This window comes from Heteronotia binoei, chromosome 10 (assembly GCF_032191835.1).
Source record: "Heteronotia binoei isolate CCM8104 ecotype False Entrance Well chromosome 10, APGP_CSIRO_Hbin_v1, whole genome shotgun sequence".
In the NCBI taxonomy this organism is placed as follows: domain Eukaryota; kingdom Metazoa; phylum Chordata; class Lepidosauria; order Squamata; family Gekkonidae; genus Heteronotia; species Heteronotia binoei.
The window spans coordinates 22,634,777-22,654,912 of NC_083232.1; the positions used below are offsets into that span (position 1 = coordinate 22,634,777).

Here is a 20,136-nt window from a genome sequence, read left to right on the forward strand (position 1 = left end):
AAAGACATCACCAAAGTATGTATGCAAGATGGAGATAACTCATCTGTTGACAATAACTAGCTAAATGGACTTTCAGAAGTATTAAGCTCTACATAAAACTGAATTAACAGTAGTAGCAGTAGATGATACTGGATTTATATCCCGCCCTATCCTCTGAATCTCAGAGTGGTCACAATCACCTTTACCTGCCCCCCCTCCCACAACAGACACCCTGTGAGGTGGGTGGGGCTGGGAGGGCTCTCACAGCAGCTACCATTTCAAGGACAACTCCTGTGAGAGCTATGGCTGACCCAAGGCCATTTCAGTAGCTGTAAGTGGAGGAGTGGGGAATCAAACCCGGTTCTTCCAGATAAGAGTCCGCACACTTAACCACTGCACCAAACTGGCTCTCATCTGAACATGAACAATGTTCTTGACACTACCATTGAAAAGTTTGTCTTTTTGCCTATGGAATGCCATCACTGCAAGCCAGGAAAACTAGAAATGCTACTACTTCTCCATTAAGTGAATGCTTAGGTTCTTGGACTTTTTTTTTTTTTAAAAAAGAGCCATAAATTGACTTCTTCTACATTAGAGAATTGCAGAAATTGTTTTCAATACCATCTAATTTCTGGATTTTGAATATCTATATGCAATAATCCAAGTATTGCAGCATTTTTAGCACGCAGAAGACCTTGGATAGGGAATACATATTGGTAGCATTGAAAAAACATTAAAAAAATTCAGAAGGACTTCTATTTTATGAAAACAGATCCTGAAGAGACACTTAATCACAATGGAATTGTCCTATGTTATAACTTATGCCCTAACATAAATTAAGTTGGCTGAACGAGCACTGCCGGACTGCTCACACTTAAGGAATGTTTATGTGCTATTTAGGAGTGACAGAAGCACATGTGACTCACTTTCCCCAAAACTTCTGTACCATGAAGGAGGAGGACTATCCATCTTCAACACACTACCTTTCCAATTAGAAGCAGGTAAAGAAAGGAGAACATTTCTTCTTCTGCCCAATAAAAAGCCCACAATGCCCCCAACCCTTCTGAAAAGCTCAATGGTTACCAGGACAACTGGCAGGTGCCATGGCACCCACAGGCATGCTGGGGACCTCTGCTTTAAGTTCTACCAAAGAAGTCCACCAATTGCATACAGTTTAGTTGGAGGGATATTCTGTTTTAGAACGCTGTATAGACTGCATTCACACTTCTCAAAAACAGATATTGGGCTTCCCAATTTTTTTTTTAAAAAAAATTCAATTAAACTGTCTTACAGCCATCTGGACAAACTACTGGCACGGATCCCGTAGAACATTTCTGCCAACGGAAAGGTTTCCTGACAAAGGGGACCTTCCCTTCCATTTCCCAGTGGAGCCCAAAAAGCCGCTCCTGGGGTATACGGGACAACTAGTAAAAGCGGGAGGTTATTAGCCTAGTGGCGGAGAATCAGTGAAAGTTTACCCCTCTTCTGTTCACAGAAACTCACTGCAGGATCCAGTCCATTATGAGTCCTTTCTCTATACATACATAGATACATTATATACATACACACATCTATATACAAGAATGTCATTTTTCATCATTTAGTACATTTTAATCCCAGCCATCCTCCAAGAACCTGAGTGCGGCATACATTGGTCTATCCCCTCCCTTCATTTTATTCTCACAATGACCCTGAAAGGAAGATTAGGCTGAGCGAAAATGAATGTCCTAAGGTGACCCCAAGTGATCTTGATGGCAACATGGGTATTTGAACCTGAGTCTCCCAGATCCTAGACCACTCTAGCCATTACATGTGCTCTACTACTAGCTCCCCCCTCCCTGGATTTTTCCTGTTTTTTAGTATCACTCCAGTCTCTGGACTATAGTTTGGTGTAGTGGTTAAGTGTGCAGACTGTTATCTGGGAGAACCGGATTTGATTCCCCACTCCTCCACTTGCAGCTTCTGGAATGGCCTTGGGTTACTCATAGCTCTCATAGGAGTTGTCCTTGAAAGGACAGCTTCTGGGGGAGCTCTCTCAGCCCCACCTACCTCACAGGGTGTCTGTTGTGGGGGAAGATGATAAAGGAGATTGTAAGACACTCTGAGTCTGATTCAGAGAGAACGGCAGGGTATAAATCTGCAATTCTTCTTCTTTTACATTGATGAGACCCATGGACCTAAAGTGAGCAACAGTTCCTTCCAGGAAAGTTCTGGCTCCAAAGAATACATATATGAGAGCTGGTGCTAGCCATGCATCCTGGTTTGTTAATGGCTTGTTAATAAGAATTAAAAAAATCTGAGACCTTATAGCAAGGCCATAATACTAATATATGCTCTCAAATTCACATGTATTAATAATTTAGTGTAAAGGACTACTGTTGCTGCTTTGTCTTTTTTTTAAAGTAAAACCTGTATTCACAATGTTGTTCAAATAAGACTAAATAACTTGCAAGCGCTTTACTTTTCTGGTCTGACATATGAACATTAGAGGTCATGTTATAGTTTGGAAAAGCAAGCTTTAACATAATTTTTAAAAACTCCAAATGCGCTTGCGGGAAGACCTTACCTGTCTCAGTATTTTCATGCAGAGATTCATATTCTGAATGATCTAGAGCCAAAGGGTTCATATCTGTCTGGTCAGATGCTGGAGCCGTGAGCGACGTTTCTTGCAGTTCCGTTAGCGATTCATTCTGGTGCTTCTTGTCACCATCGCCATTGGCCTCCAACCCTGCAGGGGGGGTAAAAAACACTGCAAAAGTCACCAAGAAATTCGTTGTTCTGTCTAAACAGAAAAATGATAGTTTTTCCAAAAGGAAAACAAAAAAAGAAAGACAAGGAGGTATGGAAGGCAGAGGGCAGAGCCTGAGTAGAGACAGAACAAGGTATAAACGGGAGCACCTGAAACTACTATTAGGGAGTCTCAGCTATTCCTGAGACTCCAGTTCACAAGTTTCTGAATGAAAGGGTTCCTGGGAAAACAAAAACTAGATATTCTAAAGCAGTCATTTCCAACTCTTGACACACAAATCCAAATGTTATCCACTTAAAACCCCAAAATAGAGCATGCTCAAATCTATACAACTGCAAGAGCCTGGGACCTAATTTCATACACACCACGACCCACAGATTCTAACCCACTCACTCTTACCTTCTTTGCAGGAATCTGGTGGATGGTCTGGAATTTCTTCCCACGTTTTGCTCACGCTGCCATCAGTGGCGCCACTTGCTTCCAGATGTAACATGTGATTCCCCCATACTTTAGCATTCGGATTTAATTCAGAAACCTTGGCCGACTCCTACAAAAGCAAATGTTGGTTACATACTTTGTTGAAACAGGAATCTATCACTTGACGCACCTGCAAAGTTTTGGGTGCGTTGAACAGTGAGGTTGGCCCATAAAGTTCAGGCCATCCAAGGTCTACCAGAACAGAATTCTAGAAGCCCAGATTGCTGTAGGCTAACACCCTTTTATGCTACTCAGCAAAATTTGAAACCATTCAGCAGCCTAAGGAACATTCATCCAATGGAAGCTGCCACGGAGAAGAGTAACTGCAGAAGTTTCAAAGTTTTGTTGAGCCGACTGGTAGGGAAAAACTCATGGAGTTGGACAAGTCATGTGATTTGTTTTTACGTCACATGAGGAAGCCCAGAACGAACCCTTGTCTAAGGGCCCAAAGGCCTCTTTGCAACCCTGATCTACCCACGTTTTTATCCTGCCCTTCCTTCAAGGAACTCTGAGCCCTGCATATAGTTCTAAGTTCCTCATTATATCTTCAAAATTGCCTTACAAAGTGAGAGTCATCAAGCAAGCTTCAAACCTGAGTACAGACTTAAATCCAACACGGTCGCTACAACACCACATTGGATGATTAAGTTTGGAAACTAATGGTTTAGATCATAACTTGTTACAACTGTGCCCTGCCCATACATTTCTTGCACTATCTGTAAAAAAAAAAAAAAGAGCACTGAAACTCACCCCAAGTTACTCATTAAAATAATGACATTTTAACTATTTCTATAGCAACTCACTTTATGTATGTTTTCTTTCTCTCTCTCTTTCTCACACACACACATTCCTTATAATATTTGCACAGGAAGGTCAGAACTTCAAATGAGATGCAGGTGTTAAAGCCGAGAGATGGACTTGCTAGGTAGCCTAAAGCCAGATTTCAACTGGGGACATCGCAGCAATACCGAACCACTCACTCCCCACTTACAATATGAAGCTGGAGTGCTAGTCAAAGTCATTTGAACTTTGAAGTGATGACCTGGGGAAAGTGTGTATGGTGGAAATTTAGAAGAGAAGCAATTGCAGCTGGCTTCTCTCAACACAGAACCAAAACTATTGGGAGGGATGGTGGCTCAGTGGTAGAGCATCTGCTTGGTAAGCAGAAGGTCCCAGGTTCAATCCCTGGCATCTCCAACTAAAAAGGGTCCAGGCAAGTAGGTGTGAAAAACTCAGCTGGAGAGCTGCTGCCAGTCTGAGTAGCCAATACTGACTCTGATGGACTGAGGGTCTGATTCAGTATAAGGCAGCTTCATATGTTCATATATCTCACTGTGTACCCCGTATGGAGAGGATTGGACAAGGCAAATATTAACAGCAAGTGGAGAATTTCATGCACAGGATAAGTGTGATGTTCTTACAGCAGAGAACCCTTGCCATAAAAGGAAAAAAAGAGTAAATGAGAGAGTACAAGACTCAGACAGGAAATGTACACAAGATAAACAAGGAGTGAATGACCGGTGGAAAAGCATGAATGGATACACAAGACAAGAACGTGTATCAGGTGGAAGATCCTTCTGTGGGCCACTGAATGGGTAGGCAGGTAATGGGGGAGAGGCAGAAAGGCTGTGGAAGCTGGACTCCACCAGCCTGAGCACCAGCAACAGGCCTATAAAAACCCGACAACCTGCAGAAATAGAGAAGACTTCATTTACCATGATTTGCCTACAAGTCCCAAATGTGAAACTTTTTTTTTAAAAAAAGATCAGTTGTATGCAACAAAACCTCCAGACTCTGAATCAGTTTTTTAAAACGTGGCCCTCTAATCGAGTTATAGTACTTACACGTTCTTCATCTGTATCTTGCCACCCCCATATGTCACTGTTTTGTTGTACTAGCAACTGGTAAGGAAATCCTCCAATACCAAAGGAAGAAACTGCCACGTTATCGGCTTGGTTCTGTAGTGCCTCACTAGTACTGCATGTTTTATCAGTTTTATTAAGAGATGAATTAATCCACAGATACCCCATCAGATATTCCTGATCGTGATCAAAGCTGTTGTCTGAAAACAACCGACTTAGTGGAACAGATGGACAATAGTGATTCACTGTTCCTACATCATCCACATCTTGGGAATCGCTTACATCCATTTTAGATGTATTGTCAGATTCTTGTAATATATCTTCCATCAGATCGAGGACACACTTTGCGTGGCCTTGCTTGGATTCCCCGTCGCTAACGAGAGGTATTTCGTAAGAAGGGGTAGCAGCGTATTTGTCTACCTGCCTGGGGTCAATGCAAATCCCACCAGAGCCTTCTGAAGTTTTCAAACAGTAGATCTGAGAGTCTTCTGTACCTGAAACACAAACATGCTCTGCCTGATTCAAGCAGCTTTCTGAAGCAGAGTCCTTGGTATCCTCCTCGAATATCTCTGCACAGTGAGAGGGCAGCTCAGGCTCCAGGTGCCTGACAGGACATGAGGGTTTCATCTGACTTGGTTCGGGCATCTGGGGTGAAGATCCACTTTTACAGAGTTCTGTAGTTTTTTCACCTGACTCAGTAAAAGTCACAGCACAACCAGTCTCCATCTCTACAGCGTTAGTATCGTCCTCCTGAACTGATGTGGGATCCCTATCAGCTTCAAACGGACAGTCTGCTCTATTGATCTGCAAGACATCTGAAGGCCATTCTGGAACTGCAGACTTCTCCCGTGCTTCTGGAAACAACCTGCACGTCAGATCACTGCTATTTAATGCACACTTGTCATGCACAACAGAAGCTGCAGAAGGCGGGTTAGTTCCACTACTCGTTTTGTCTTCAGACTGAGTTTCACATTTCAAGCGATTTCCAACCTCTTTTGAGCCCACTCTTGAATAAAGAGGGTCAGTCCTTGTACTCTGGTGATCTTCCAGCCTATGGAACGTACGTTTGTCCCACAGTTTGGATTCTTCACCATTCAAATTCATTTCGCTCCTTTCAAAATGGGCAGAACAGATGTTATCTTCATTAAGTGAACTAGAAAACTCACATGTTTGACAGTCATTCTTTGCAATATTGTGCAAAAACTGAACTTCCAGACAGTTTTCTGTTTGGATTCTCTTATGCCCATTTATATTCTGCGGCTCCAAAAAAGTTAATATGTCCCGTGATACCCCTCTTAAGATACTCATCTCTGAAGAACGGGTATCTATTAGAGATGGCGGGTTGTCCTCAACAGTCTGTGGACAGATGCTATCTTCATTACTTGTAAACTCTAGGACATCTGGTGTTTCCCCCTTAAAAACCAAGTCAGGTGGAGCTGAAAGCATTCTAATAGTATTTTCAGCTTGCTCTTCACACTTACATGACGTTTCACCATCACATTTCAGGAGCTGCTCTAGATCATTACAGGGCCCAGAAAAGTTGGGAGGTTTCTTACTGCAACAAGATACGGTCCCAAATTCATCGGTATTCCCTTTGGAGTCTTGCCTGTCCTCTGATCTGTGCTGGTTGCCTTCACTTTGGTTTTCTGTATTACATTGACTTGCAAAGAGAAAGTTGGTCTCTTTGTCAAAGCCTGATGAATAGTTTGGACTACTTAGCTGCTTAGAACAGTTTTTGCCTTGCTCCGCATCGCGGTTTTCATTCAAGTGAAACTGCAGGTCTTCAGAGCCATAGCTGTTCCCATCACCACCCCTGGAACTGCTCACACGTATCATGCCTTTTAATTGCTGAGGATACTGTATGTCTTGCGGTAAAGGCACAGGTGCTGGAAAATTATTCCTTTCACCAACGAATTCATTCATACCAATGCTAGTACCCAGTATATCCACTTCCCAAGGGCTATTTTGAGGAAGCTCTTCAACGTATGCTTGTGCCCTTAAAATATCGGCTGTTACGCTGCTAGTATTTAACCCATACCCACCATTCACCAACTCAGAGGAAGTCTTAATTTCCATTTTTTTGGGCTCTGCTAAACTATCAGCTATCGAGTTATAAGACGTGCCTTTTGGAACACTGAAGTCTTCCATCAGCTCCTGGACTGGGTATTGTTTCCCATTCTCTACAGGCTGGGTTATGCTGTATGTTTCCTCAACAGCTGAGCTTTCTCCATCTGTGTCAGTCTCTCCTTCAACAGCTGCTGGCCCTTCTACGTCCATTTTCAGATCCTCCTCATCAACTAGACAAATACTGTAGAACTCCTTATTTCTGGGACTTATATGGTGCCGGTCTATATCAAGATAGGCAAGGGGCGAAGCCGTTACTTCTTCATCTACTTTCTTTGACGCTATCATGCTACGATTACCTGCAGCAGCCTCAATTTCATCCTGTGGCAGCAAGCATTTGGCTGTAATGGAATCCTCTTTCAGACAGTTCTTACTTAAGGACTTTTGTTCCCGAAAGCCTTGGCCTAAAGCCACCGGCACATGCGGAGGGAAATTATTTTCAAGCGAACACCACAGTTGTTTGGCCACTGTGGGTCCATTTTCATTATTGGCATTAACACAAGAGCTGCCAGCATTATTCACACACAGAACGCTACCACTGCTATCCCCTGCAAGCTTTTTGCCCCCAACTCCTGCTTCCATTAGAGCGTTCTCTTGTAAGGTGCCATACCTATCCAAGACCCTTTTAATCTCATTAAGCGGGCGAAGATTAAAAGGTCTGTCGTAGATACTTCTGAGGACGTGGTCACCATTGGCAACCCCCACACAACGATGCGAAGGAGACTTAATGGGCTCCATGCAATCCTGAACGCCAGCTCTCCCACAAATTGTCTTTTGGACTAAATGCATGTCCTCATTTTCTACTGTCTCCAAAATTGAAGTTAAAGTTTTACTTATCCCGTTTTCAGAAGGCTCCTCTTCCACAGATTTTCCCAAAAGGCTCATTTTTTCGTTCTTGCTGTTATCTAGCTCTTTACTGAAGCAACAACCCATTTTCAAGTCGTGTTTTGCAAGCCCTGGAACTATGGGCTCCCTTTTCTGCATATGACCGCTTTACTTTTTGAGGCTGCTGGGGAGACAAGCCAACACCCAGGTGCCAAAAATAGGACGGTTTCACTGTGTGCAAGGGGCTCATGTGCTAACGCCAGTCAAAGTCCCAAGCCTCACTACTGAGAAATGCCTTAGGATGTTGTCATAGGCACAGTATTGTGCTAAACAATTTAAGTCAGAAAAATATAGCTAAAGCTATAATGTGAACCATGAGCACTTTCCTGATTTTTTTCCTCAGCCAGGCTAGCAGTGTATCAACCTCTGCTACAAGAATGTTCTGTCAAACATCCACACGTTTGACTGAATTCTAAAATAGTTTTGTATACACATTTCTAGGCAACCTTAAGGGAAAGAGGAAATAAACTGCAGGCAACCTTAGTGGAATGCGGAAATAAGCTAACAGGGAGACCTTGTTGGGCCAGGCCATGAATGTTGTAAAATGTAATGCCAGGTAGAAGAGATATACACTTTATAAAGGACACAGACAAATGCAATTAATGATTTTTTTAAAAACTTAAAAAATAAAACTGCTTAAAACATTAGCACTTCTTGGTCTTAAAGGAACTTTTTTTGTATCTCTCCCATGGGATCCAGGGAACTAAGCAAAGGAAGCTCTGGCTCTTTCCTTCCTTCCCCAGGGGACCAGGAGAGGGAGGAGCTTCAGCCAACAGAAGGAAGAGAGTGTTGGCTCAGTAGCTCTGCTGTGCAACTGGGAAAGCCTGGCAAAGCAAGCTCTCCCTCCCCCCTTCCTCCCCAAGAGAGGAGCCTCAACCAATGGAGAAAATAGAGGCTTTGCTCTGTAGCTCCTGTGCAGCTGAGCAAGCCTGGCAAAGCAAGCTGTGATGCAGAAGGAAGCAAGAGAGAGGCAGAAGGAAGTAGATGACAACCAGTTGCTTGGGGGCCTGATTTGGCCCTCGAGCCAAATGTTTGACACCCCTGATTTAAACACCGTAGGTTGGATCCCTTGGAAAAGACCTTTATGTGTAAAGGGGGGCATTATTTTCACCAGTTTCCTCCCTGCTGTAGCAGCTCCCCAACCCCCTTAATGCCACTCTTGAGAGTCTCCAACTGTTAGGAGCAGCAGGACAGTGGAGGAAGGAAGTTGTGTCTCTGTGCATGGAATATAGAGAGCTTCCGGCCCCATACATAAGACTGTCCACAGCAAACAATTTTTTTTTCTGGCAAAGATTTCCAATACCAATTTAATTAGTTGCTATGTTGGCAACTGTAATATACTGGGCTAGCTGACACAGCTATCGTTTGCCACATGCTGGCTCAACTACCTGGTTTATAACTGCCTGCTGTTCAATACAAACCACCACATTATTCTTCCAGAAGAACAATTAGGAGTTTAAAACAGAGGAAGCATAACTCAACACGACAAGAACATGTTACGCGTGTTCCAATCTTCATATCGACAAAACTACTGTATGATAAAGTATTTGGCTTGGACCGATATAAGATTTCTGTGGACACAAAGGATCCTTGTCCATGGAGGTAAACTATTTAGGAGGCCCCCTCCCACGAGTTCCTCAACATTTCCAACTTTTCTGAAGAGAGAACTGAAAAAATGTTTAGGAAAAATGCAAAAAAAAGTTTATCTTCAAAAAATTCCAGTTAGCCCTCCTCCTGCTCTTGACATCTCTACTTGTACTAATACTTCAGTTTAAGAGACCCTCAGACAAAAAACAATCTGTGACTGAATTCGACTATGGTTATTAGGCAGCTATCTGTTAGTTACCCCACCGCTTACGGTGGCCTATCTGGCATCAACAAACACCAAGCGCAGGGGCTTTTCTTGGTGGCTCCGGCTCTGTGGCACGGGCTCCCTGAAAAGGAGAGAGGGTCCCCCTCCCTGGAGTTCTTCAGGAGGTGCTACAAGGTTTAATGTGGAAACAAGACAAAATACCAGAAATGTGGGAGTGGACTTTGAAAGTTATGCATTGGAGTGAAATGGACAAGCTTACAAGAATCTTAAAAGAACAAGACTTACAGAAATTTAAAAATGAGTTGGGGAAAGTTTCAAAAGTATATTGGTAAACAATGGAACGTTGACATTTGGCGATCTTTGATAATGGTTAATCTCTAAAGAAACTTTATAAGGATTACAGTAAAAAAATGAGATTATTGGATTAGAACTTTTTCGTTTTTTTGTGAATGACTAAAAAGGACTACCATGAAGATGGATTACAATTATAACCTATGGTTTTTCCTTCTAATGTTTTTTCTTTTTTTTATGAAGAAAGATTCTTTAATAGATAGAGTTTATTGCCTTTTAACAAATTAAATAAAACAGTAATAGGGAATGGTTTGCTAAGGGGGTTGGCATTGCCAGGGGTCACCAAAAGGGGGGAGAGGTGGAGAAAATGCAATGTATGTGTATTAACTTTTAATAACAAATGATAATATGCTATTACAATATATTGCATCATAATAAATTGTTTTAAAGAAAGGAGGTGCTACAAGGTTTGTTTGCCAGGACTTCTGTGGACATCTGAATCGCAATGATCTTTTGGGGGGGGGGGGGGGGGAGAGATTTGGGTTTTGCTATTTTATTTTGGTTTTAACTGGAAACATTTTTGACCAGGGCTTTTTGAGTAGAAAAAGCCCAGCATGAACTAATTTGCATATTAGGCCACACCCCTGACACCAAGCCAGCCGGAACTGCATTCCTGTGCGTTCCTAACTATTATGATAAGCTGTCTCGAACCATGAGCAAGGGCAGGGTTTATCAATGTTTTAATAAATGAATATAACAAATTCTCCCTTTCTCCCACCAGTGCACCCAAGAGTGCCTTGTTAATATGAGCTCATGTTACTATGTGAAGGAACCCCTTTCCCCTCATGCTTGTCACCTCCATTCTTTTTGCCTGGCCTAGGCTTTCTGCCACAGCACAAGAGGTAAATTCAACAGGTCCTTCTGCCAGCTGCTCTGGCAATGCTCCTGCCCTAGAGAAGAGCCTTTGACACTGATCTTCTCCAAGCAGTGGACCACTCAAAAGCCCTCTTCATAGATGCTCTGTAGTCCTAGGGGTCCTAACCCTCAATTTAAAGAAGTGAGCAATTAGAGAAGATATGTCCAGCACACTCTGCAACTACTTTGCCCATATTGCCTTTTTAAAATATTTCTTCCTCCTCTTGTCATGCTTCAGCTGCTCATGTGTAGAACTCCCCCCCCTCCATGGTCCTTATCTGCTTAGATATTTTCAAGTTTAGCATCACCCATTTTTTCATCTCAAGACTTTCATTCAACTTACTCCATCACCCAAGCATTTCCATGATGCTAAAATCAATATGCAGATGAAAGGTCAAGGAAAAGCCTAAGGAATCCTTGATTTGGGTATTGTGAAATGGAGTCTCTCTAGGCCAGCAGAGATACTTGCCTACGTAAGGTGTTGGTGGCACAGACCTTCAGATAAGCAGTCCTGAAGAAATATAAGAACCCAAGAGAATGCAGCTGCTCTGGTTGAGAACTTCATTGGTTCATGGTTATGAGAAGAGCCGCCTGATTTGCTGCTCTTAACTGGGAAGCTCCTCATTGGAAACCTCAACTGTCTTAAGAACCAGTCTCTGAACTCTCTGATTCCACGGAACAATCCCTTAGCTGTTCGGTCAGGGATGTGCATAGAGATCAGCTACTTGAGTTCCCTTATGGGCAATATTAGTGGGTCAGGATGACACAGATGACGGGTGAGGCATTGTAACTGTAGCGTCACTCCTGGCAGAGATGCCCTTTCAACTAGAGCAGTGGGGCAGTGTGTTAGACTTGGAAAGCTGTCTATGGGGCTTCCTAGTTCTGATCTTTATGAGCAATTATTAAAACCAGGAACCAAAACGGGGACTTCAATCACTTGGGAGGTGGGATACAAAAGTCACAATTGAGATCAACTGGACACATCCAAAGCATCACTGTTCGTTATAATAGCTTTATTTACTTCATCTGTTCCCTGCTTTTCTCCACAATGGAAACTCAAGCAGCTTACATCATTTCCCGCTCCTTCATTTTATCTCAACAAGTAGGTGAGGTAGACTAGGCTGAGTGAGTGGTCCAAGGTCACCCAGCAAGTTTCCACGGCAGATGCAAACCTAGGTCTTCTCAATCCAACAGTTGAAGCCACGGGTGGCCAAACTTGCTTAACGTAAGAACCACACAGAAGAAACATCAGATGTTTGAGAGACGCAAATAGATGGGGAGAGGTGGAAAGAAAGCAACTTTAACTTTAAATTCTCCAAGCTGCTGACTGGCTTGGCTTAGAGAAGTGATTTAAAGAGACAAATGCCTTCTCCAAGCTGGCCTTGAGAGCCACACAATATGTGTGAAACAGTCACATGAGGCTCCCAAGCCACAGTTTGGCCACCCTTGGTCTAAGCAGTTCACCACACTAAGTTTACTGCTGGTCTCCCTTTGGGGCTGGAGCAGGCATTGGCACTCAAACTCATGCCTTTTGCATCATCCAATTTGAAACCTGAAGGGTTGCACCCTGTGGCTCCTTTCTGGAGTTCTGCTGCCTCCAACTGGCTGAGTGTGCTGTCGGTCTCGGCTTGGGGATAACCACTTTCAGTTCCCCATACAACAATCCCACAGCGTCCAATGCCTAGTCATAGAGCTGTGAGTTGTCATCACTGAGACTGAGATTAAACAGGAGCACTGATGCCAAGTGGCAAGGTAAAAAAGTCAAGGAACAGGGTTCCCTTTTAAAGATAATCAGTGGGGGGAAATGATGACAGACATGCATTGAATATATACTGAAGTGGGAAACAAAACAGGAAGGAAAATACATGTAGCCTAAGAACTGATGGAAAGGGCCACCCCCTAGTGGTGGAGATAGAAATTGCAATTGTCTCCAAGGGCCAGAGGGGGTGTGTGTGTGTGAAGCTGTCATTAAGGGTGCCCTCATTCTTCAGGTGAAAAGGGATAGGATCAGGAATAATTCTGCATAATCCCATCATGCTCACTGGCAGCTGGTGGAGTGATTGCAGAATAGGAGCTGGGAGACCTGGATTCAAATCCTCACTCTGGCATGAAAACTTGCAGGGTGGCCTTAGCCCCATCACTCACTCTTAGCCTAACCCTCACTGGGTTATTGGGAGAATAAAAAGAAGGGAGAGTATACACTGTTCTGAGTTCCTTGGAAGAAAGTCTGAAATAAAAATGTGAACCTGTCTACAATACACTCTTATTTTTGAGCTACTTGTCCTGCTCAGCCCTGCCTTGCAAATTTCTGCGTGCTCCATGGTGTTTCACTTGGGTATACCCACAAGAGAGCCTGAAAGCGCATTATGGGTTTACATCACCAGGGTTTGTGCACTTGTAGGTTATCAGTCTTCAGATTATGATGATATTGGATTTATATTTACTCTGAATCTCAGAACGGTCACAATCTCCTTTACCTTCCCCACCCCCCAATGGACACCCTGTGAGGTGGGTGGGGCTGAGAGAGCCCTGACAGAAGCTGCCCTTTCAAGGACAGCTCTGTGAGAGCTATGGCTGACCCAAGGCCATTCCAGCAGCTGCAAGTGGAGGAGTGGGGAATCAAACCCGGTTCTCCGAGATAAGAGTCTGCGCACTTAACCACTACACCAAACTGACTCTCTGCCTGTGAGCCCTCTGTTGCTTTCCCCATTGAAGATAACTTGTGGGTTATTTATTCATTTATTATTCAAACTTATATTCCACCCTCCCCAGCCAGTAACGGAATAGCTGGCATTAGTGTATGATTCCTACCAGGCTGCCCTGCTATTACTACCCATAAAGAAAAACTGTTGCCAGCTGAAATCTAACAAGTATTGATAACTGTATGGAAAAAGTCACATAGAACACCCTGAATATTGTTTGGTAATCAGCCATTAATGAGGTTTTTTATTTTGTGAAAAGAATATGGAGCTTCCAAATAACTGCACTCTTGAATTATAGGAACAATGGTCTTGTATGCAGAAGCAGAAAAACATATTGGAAACGTATGGTTTTATATGGCAGCTTACTATTGGATGTAGGTGGATGCAATGAGTGAAGTCATACTCCTCAAATTCAGATGCTAAGTACCCGAGCATTAAGAATAACTGGAAGCTGAAGGCTTGCAGCTAGCTTATATGCTTGGAGCAAATGCACAAAAAAAATCATAAGAGCCCTGCTGGATCAGACCAATAGCTCATTTAGTCCAGCATCCTGCCTCACATAGTGGCCAATCAGTTTCTCTAGAGAGCCAAGAACAGGGCATAGAGGCCCAGGCCTTCCCCGTCATGTTGCCTCCTGCCACTGGGTTTCAGAGGCCTCTGAACATGGAGGTTCCCCATGGCTGACAGTCCTATCCTCCATTAATCTACCTAACCTCCTTTTTGCAGCTGTCTATTCCTGTGGCCATCACTACATCTCTGGCAGAGAATTCCACATTTTAATAACTTTCTGCGTAAAGAAGCATTCCCTTTTGTCCGTTCTGAGTCTCCTCCCCATCAGCTTCGCTGGATGCCTTCAAGTTCTAGTATTTTGGGAGGGGGAGAAAAATCGGTACACATGGAAGACTTCAATTTGCTGTGGAGGCACTTGAGGAAAGAGGTGGGATCCAAGGCGGCCTGCATTAGAGTACACAACAGCTGCTAAGTTTTCAGCAGGGTGAAAGTGCTACACAAGATTCACAGTACTTACTAGATGAGAACTGTCTTTAACTTCTTGTACTTGCTGCACCTGCGGTTCAGCCACAACTTTAGTGTCCTGATCAGAAGTCATGAGCTGCCTACTTTCTGGCTCCTCAGAGAGAACTGTATTGATAAGCTGCAAAGTAGAGAAAACAAACAAACAAAAAATATAAGACACAAGGAATCAGATCAAATTGAGTATCAAGCAACAGTTGCTACAGAACCCATGTTTGTACTAGATCCTTCATAAAAGGGATCTGATTGCGCCCCCTCCCACACTATTCATAGCCTCACTGGCAAAAAGATCCCAGATTTCCCAGTAAATAAGTCTGCAGGCTATGCTGGAAATTCCTGGCCGTTGCCAGGCTCCTAAGTAGAATATTCTGAATGCTATAGTCTGCTTCCTGTATTTAGCCGGGCTCATTACCTCAAAGTTACTCATCTGAACAACAAAAGCAACAACTTCTCTTGATTGTCAAGCTGCCAACGGCAAGCTTGGAAATGGAGAACTGACTGCATACGCATGCCAATGTGAGCTTTTAAAAACTAAGGTAAGGTCCACCTCGTAACACACAACAGCGAGAGCTGACAAAGTGCCAAGTTCAATTTGTGGAAAAAAGCAATCAGGAGCAGCTACATTACCTGCAATGCCATCCTCATAAGAGTTATGCGTCCTTCAAGTTCCTAGAAGCCAACAGGCTTGGAAGGGTATAATTCTATGCTAGACTAATAAGTACAGTGTATTCATAGGTTTCTCTTCACCTTTGAAAAGATACAGCACGCTTTGCGCCAATTTAGGGTGTGAAAAACAACAACGATATTCCTCGGGTTCAGATATACTGAACCCCAAAAATATCAGTCAATGGTCCCAATAACGGAGAATTCATCCGGGGATATCTGGGATGCTGTTTTTTGACATAGAGGCACCAAATTTTGCAGTACAGCTGCTAGTGCCTCTCCTCAACCCCTCTCCCCCAAGTTTCAAAAAGACTGGACTAGGGAGTCCAGTTCTATGGCCCCCAAAGAAGATGATATTGGATTTATATCCTGCCCTCCACTCTGAATTTCAGAGTCTCAGAGTGGCTCACAATCTCCTTTATTTTCCTTCCCCACAACAGACACCCTGTGAGGTGGGTGGGGCTGAGAAGACTCTCACAACAGCTGCCCTTTCAAGGACAACCTCTGTCAGAGCTCTGACTGACCCAAGGCCATTTCCAGCAGATGCAAGTGAGGAGTGGGGAATCAAACCTGGTTCTCCCAGATAAGAGTCCGCACACTTAACCACTACACCAAACTGGCTCTCAAAGAAGATGCCCCCATCCTACATTGTTTTCAATGGAGGAGCAAATTTGTTACCAATCCCTTTAAGCATCTTTTTTGGTTACAACAATTTTATTTGGTAACATATGGTAACAAATTATATTTCTTGCATCATTAATAACTTCTTTTATCTATCCCATATATTACTTTCTACCCACGCTTCCCCCCATTACTTGCCCCCCCAGTGTTATTTACTTAAAGTACTAGTGTTTAAAGGTACCCTTAACTAATAAAAACAAAAATTAATATTTTTTCTAAGACAATCATTATCAAAAATTGTCCAATGTCCTTTTAATTTTGCACTCTTTTCTACATATCTTCTGAACTTTTTCCACTCCATCTTAAAAACTTCTAAATCATAGTCTCTTAAAATTCTTGTTAATTTGTCCATTTCACTCCACGTCATAACTTTTACAATCCATTCCCATTTCTCTGGTATTTTTTCTTGCTTCCACAACTGCGCATATAATGTCCTAGCAGCTGAAAGCAAGTACCAAATTATAGTTCTATCTTCTTTTGGAAATTTTTCCATTTGTAATCCCAACAGAAAAGTCTCTGCAACTTTCTTAAATTCATATCCCAAGATCCTAGAAATTTCTTGTTGAATCATCTGCCAATACTTTTTTGCTCTTTCACAAGTCCACCACATATGGTAGAAAGAACCGTCATGTTTTTTACATTTCCAACATCTGTCTGGCATCTTATTATTCATCTTTGCCAATTTCTTAGGAGTCATATACCATCTATACATCATTTTAAAACAGTTGTCTTTAATACTATGACACGTCGAAAGCTTCATAGAGTTCTTCTACAAATATTCCCAAGTTTCCATCTGTATTTCTTTATTTACATTAATTGCCCACTTAACATTTGAGATTTCACTACTTCATCTTCCGTAGACCATTTTAAAAGTAATTTATATAATTTTGAAATTAATTTTTCGTTGTCTCCAAGCAGAACTTTCCCCATTTCTGTTTGCTCTTTTCTTATTCCTTCAGTTTTAATGTCATTCTCCACCAAGCTCCACCAATCATATTTATTATTCAGCTCTTCAGCCGTTTTCAATTCTATTTTGCCACTTTGTATTTTTAATAGTTGATTATATGACAACCACTTTTCTTCACCCGTCTCAGCTGTTATTTTTATCACTTCGGCTGGCACTATCCATAATGGTTTTCTCTCATCTCTATATTTCATCCATGTATTTAGTAAGCTGTTTCTTATATAATGGTGAGAGAAAAAGCCATCTATCTTCCCCCCCCCCCATAATACATATAAGCGTGCCAGCCAAATTTATTTCCATGACCTTCCAACGCTAAGAGTTTTTTGTTTAACAACATTATCCATTCTTTTATCCATACTAAGCAAACTGCTTCATGATATGGAGTCCCTTTAAACATCTTCTCCAAGTGGTAAATTTACCTGGAAGACAACAATTCCTTCAAACGCCCTTTAACTTTGACTGTCTGGTGATCCCAGAAAATCCCAAATATTTTCAGGATTTTCAGGAACTGGCCATTTTGGATAGCTAAAAAAATGGCCAAACCTATATTCAGCTAAAAGAATATCCAGAAAATACTGATAAGGTATTTTTCAGATTTTTCTCCCAGCTTGGATTTAGCTAAATGCATACCCCCTAGCACCAACAGTATAGCTCCAAACCAAGAGGTTGCGATTAAGTCATCCAAAACACAATCTGTGAGTCATAACCTGCAAACAACTTGATTTGTGGACTCTAACTCCCTTCATCAAATTATGTCAGAGAATCTATTTTATTTATTTATTTAATTCCATTTATATCCCGCACTCCCCACCGAGGCGGGCTCAGGGCGGCTTACATAGACATGCATATGCATGAGCAGACATAGTGGTGGGACATGAAAACCATAAAAACATAGAATAGTATAAAAACATAAAATACAAAGAATAATTAACATTTGGGTGCTATGATTTTTAAGTTTCAGAAATCTCTTCTTGGTAAGCTAAAGGCAAGCATAATCTCTCACAGATGTCATACACACATGTACACACACTATACGTATCACAATGAAGAGAGCATGCATGTTTGGATCCTGGAGATCAGATTCTTGCTCAGCAATTAATCTGCCTCATTCTTCTATCTGTAAAATGGGACTGCTGCTACCACAGCCTTCAGGGCTGTTGCAAGTGTTAAAAGAAATACCGAAAAGCACTTTTCAGGATCAAAAAAAAAGCTACTATAGAAACTGAGGAGCCACAGGCTACATACATGCAGGCCTCTGGCCTGGGCTGACACCTATTTCAGCTGAGAAGTACAGCTCTTAAGATATTCACAATGTAAATACCGACATCCACTAATATTAAACAGCTGCATTCCATATATAATATGCATTAACTTTCCTTATGTTTCCAACGCGCTCGCATAGAGCTGAACTCCTTTCTAAGTTTTCTTCTCAGAAAGGAAATGGCAATTTTCACAGCTCCCGGGTTTCATCAACAAATGTTAGTGAGCCACAGGAACTCATCCAAGCGTGGAATTAGGCGATGAATTGCTATGACAACATACCGTAAGATATGCTTCAACGCAGCATAAAGACCATGGAAACCCTTTCAACCAAACCGCCGCATGTGCAGCAGAAGAAGCACGCAGAAAAGCATGGGCTTGTGCCTGCCACCCCAAACACAGCAGAGCTCGCAGTGCGGGCATATAGAAGATGATGATGATGAGACTGGATTTATATCTTGCTCTATACTCTGAAATCTCAGAGCAGTCGCAATCTCCTTTACCTCCCCCCTCACAACAGAGACCCTGTGAAGTGGGTGGGGCTGAGAGAGCTCTTACAGCAGCTGCCCTTTCAAGGACAACCTTTGTGAGAGCTATGGGTGACCCAAGGCCATCCCAGCAGGTGCAAGGGGAGGAGTGGGGAATCAAACCTGGTTCTCCCAGATAAGAGTCCGCAAACTTCACCACTACACCAAACTGGCTCACATACAACCCCCTGCAAGATCCATCAAGAAGGGGAAGGATGGTATGATCTGAATACACACAAACACAACACAAACACGTGTGTGGCAGTGAATGCACGGTCCACGTTGGCAATCACCGAATACCACCAGCATGTGAACTAACTCCTGTTTAAAAGTCCTAAGAGCAAATATTCAAAAGGCTTACACTTTAATATAACTATAAAATCCAACAGAACAAAACAGTTCTGTAAGATTTACCATCTAAGCGACAATGAGCACTGTAAATAAAGTTGTGACTCACTGTTGCTGTCAGCTCTGACAACTGCATATTGTTTTTAAATAAATAAAAATAAGATTTTATATCTTATACCCCCACACACACCTCCAAGTTGATTAGGCGTGTAATAGTTTGACATGACACATGAAGCTGCCTTATAATGAATCAGACTGCTGGTCCAGTAAAGTCAGCACTGTCTACTCAGACTGGCAGTGGCTCTCCAGGGTCTCAGGCAGAGGACGTCCACATCACCTACTGCTTGGTCCTTTTTTAAATTGGAGGTTCTGGGGATTGAACCTGGGACCTTCTGCATGCCAAGCAGATGCTCTACCATAGAGCTATGGCCTCTCCTAAAATGGACCATTAGTAAACAGTCACTTAAAACATAGTCAGGTCCCCCCCCCCCCATTTGCTTGGAAAGCACTGAATATACGTTCATGAGTAGTATGTACCAATTAAAATGGGGGGCCTTCCCCCCCACCCCATGACCTAGCCACAGCGATCCTTGTTTTGACCACATCCAGGTTAGATGAGCATACTGCAGTCAAAGTGGGGCTGCCTTGAAAACTCTCTGGAAACTTCAACTGGTTTACTATAAGGCAGCCAAGGCTACTGTTAGGATAGGATACACAAGGATTGTATTGTCCTGTGCTGAAAGATCTGTACTGCCTGTCCACTGGTTTTCCAGCTCCTTTCAAAGTGCTGGTTCTTACCTTTAAAGCCCTAAATGGCTTGGGGAAGAGGAATTTGAAGAACCCCCTCTCTTCCCATACTTCTCA

General features: G+C 42.6%; 1 protein-coding gene across 1 annotated transcript in view; it reads right to left on the reverse strand.

Annotated features, from left to right (window-relative positions):
- LARP4B (La ribonucleoprotein 4B) overlaps positions 1-20,136 on the reverse strand; it is a 76,977-nt gene that overhangs the window by 26,131 nt on the left and 30,710 nt on the right. Inside the window, exons 2-4 of the mRNA XM_060248087.1 lie at positions 14,825-14,950; positions 3,128-3,275; positions 2,546-2,707 (exon numbers count right to left, since the gene is read on the reverse strand). Of these exons, the coding sequence (XP_060104070.1) occupies positions 2,546-2,707; positions 3,128-3,275; positions 14,825-14,905 (391 nt within the window). The 5' untranslated portion in view covers positions 14,906-14,950. The remainder of the gene's footprint in view (positions 1-2,545; positions 2,708-3,127; positions 3,276-14,824; positions 14,951-20,136) is intronic.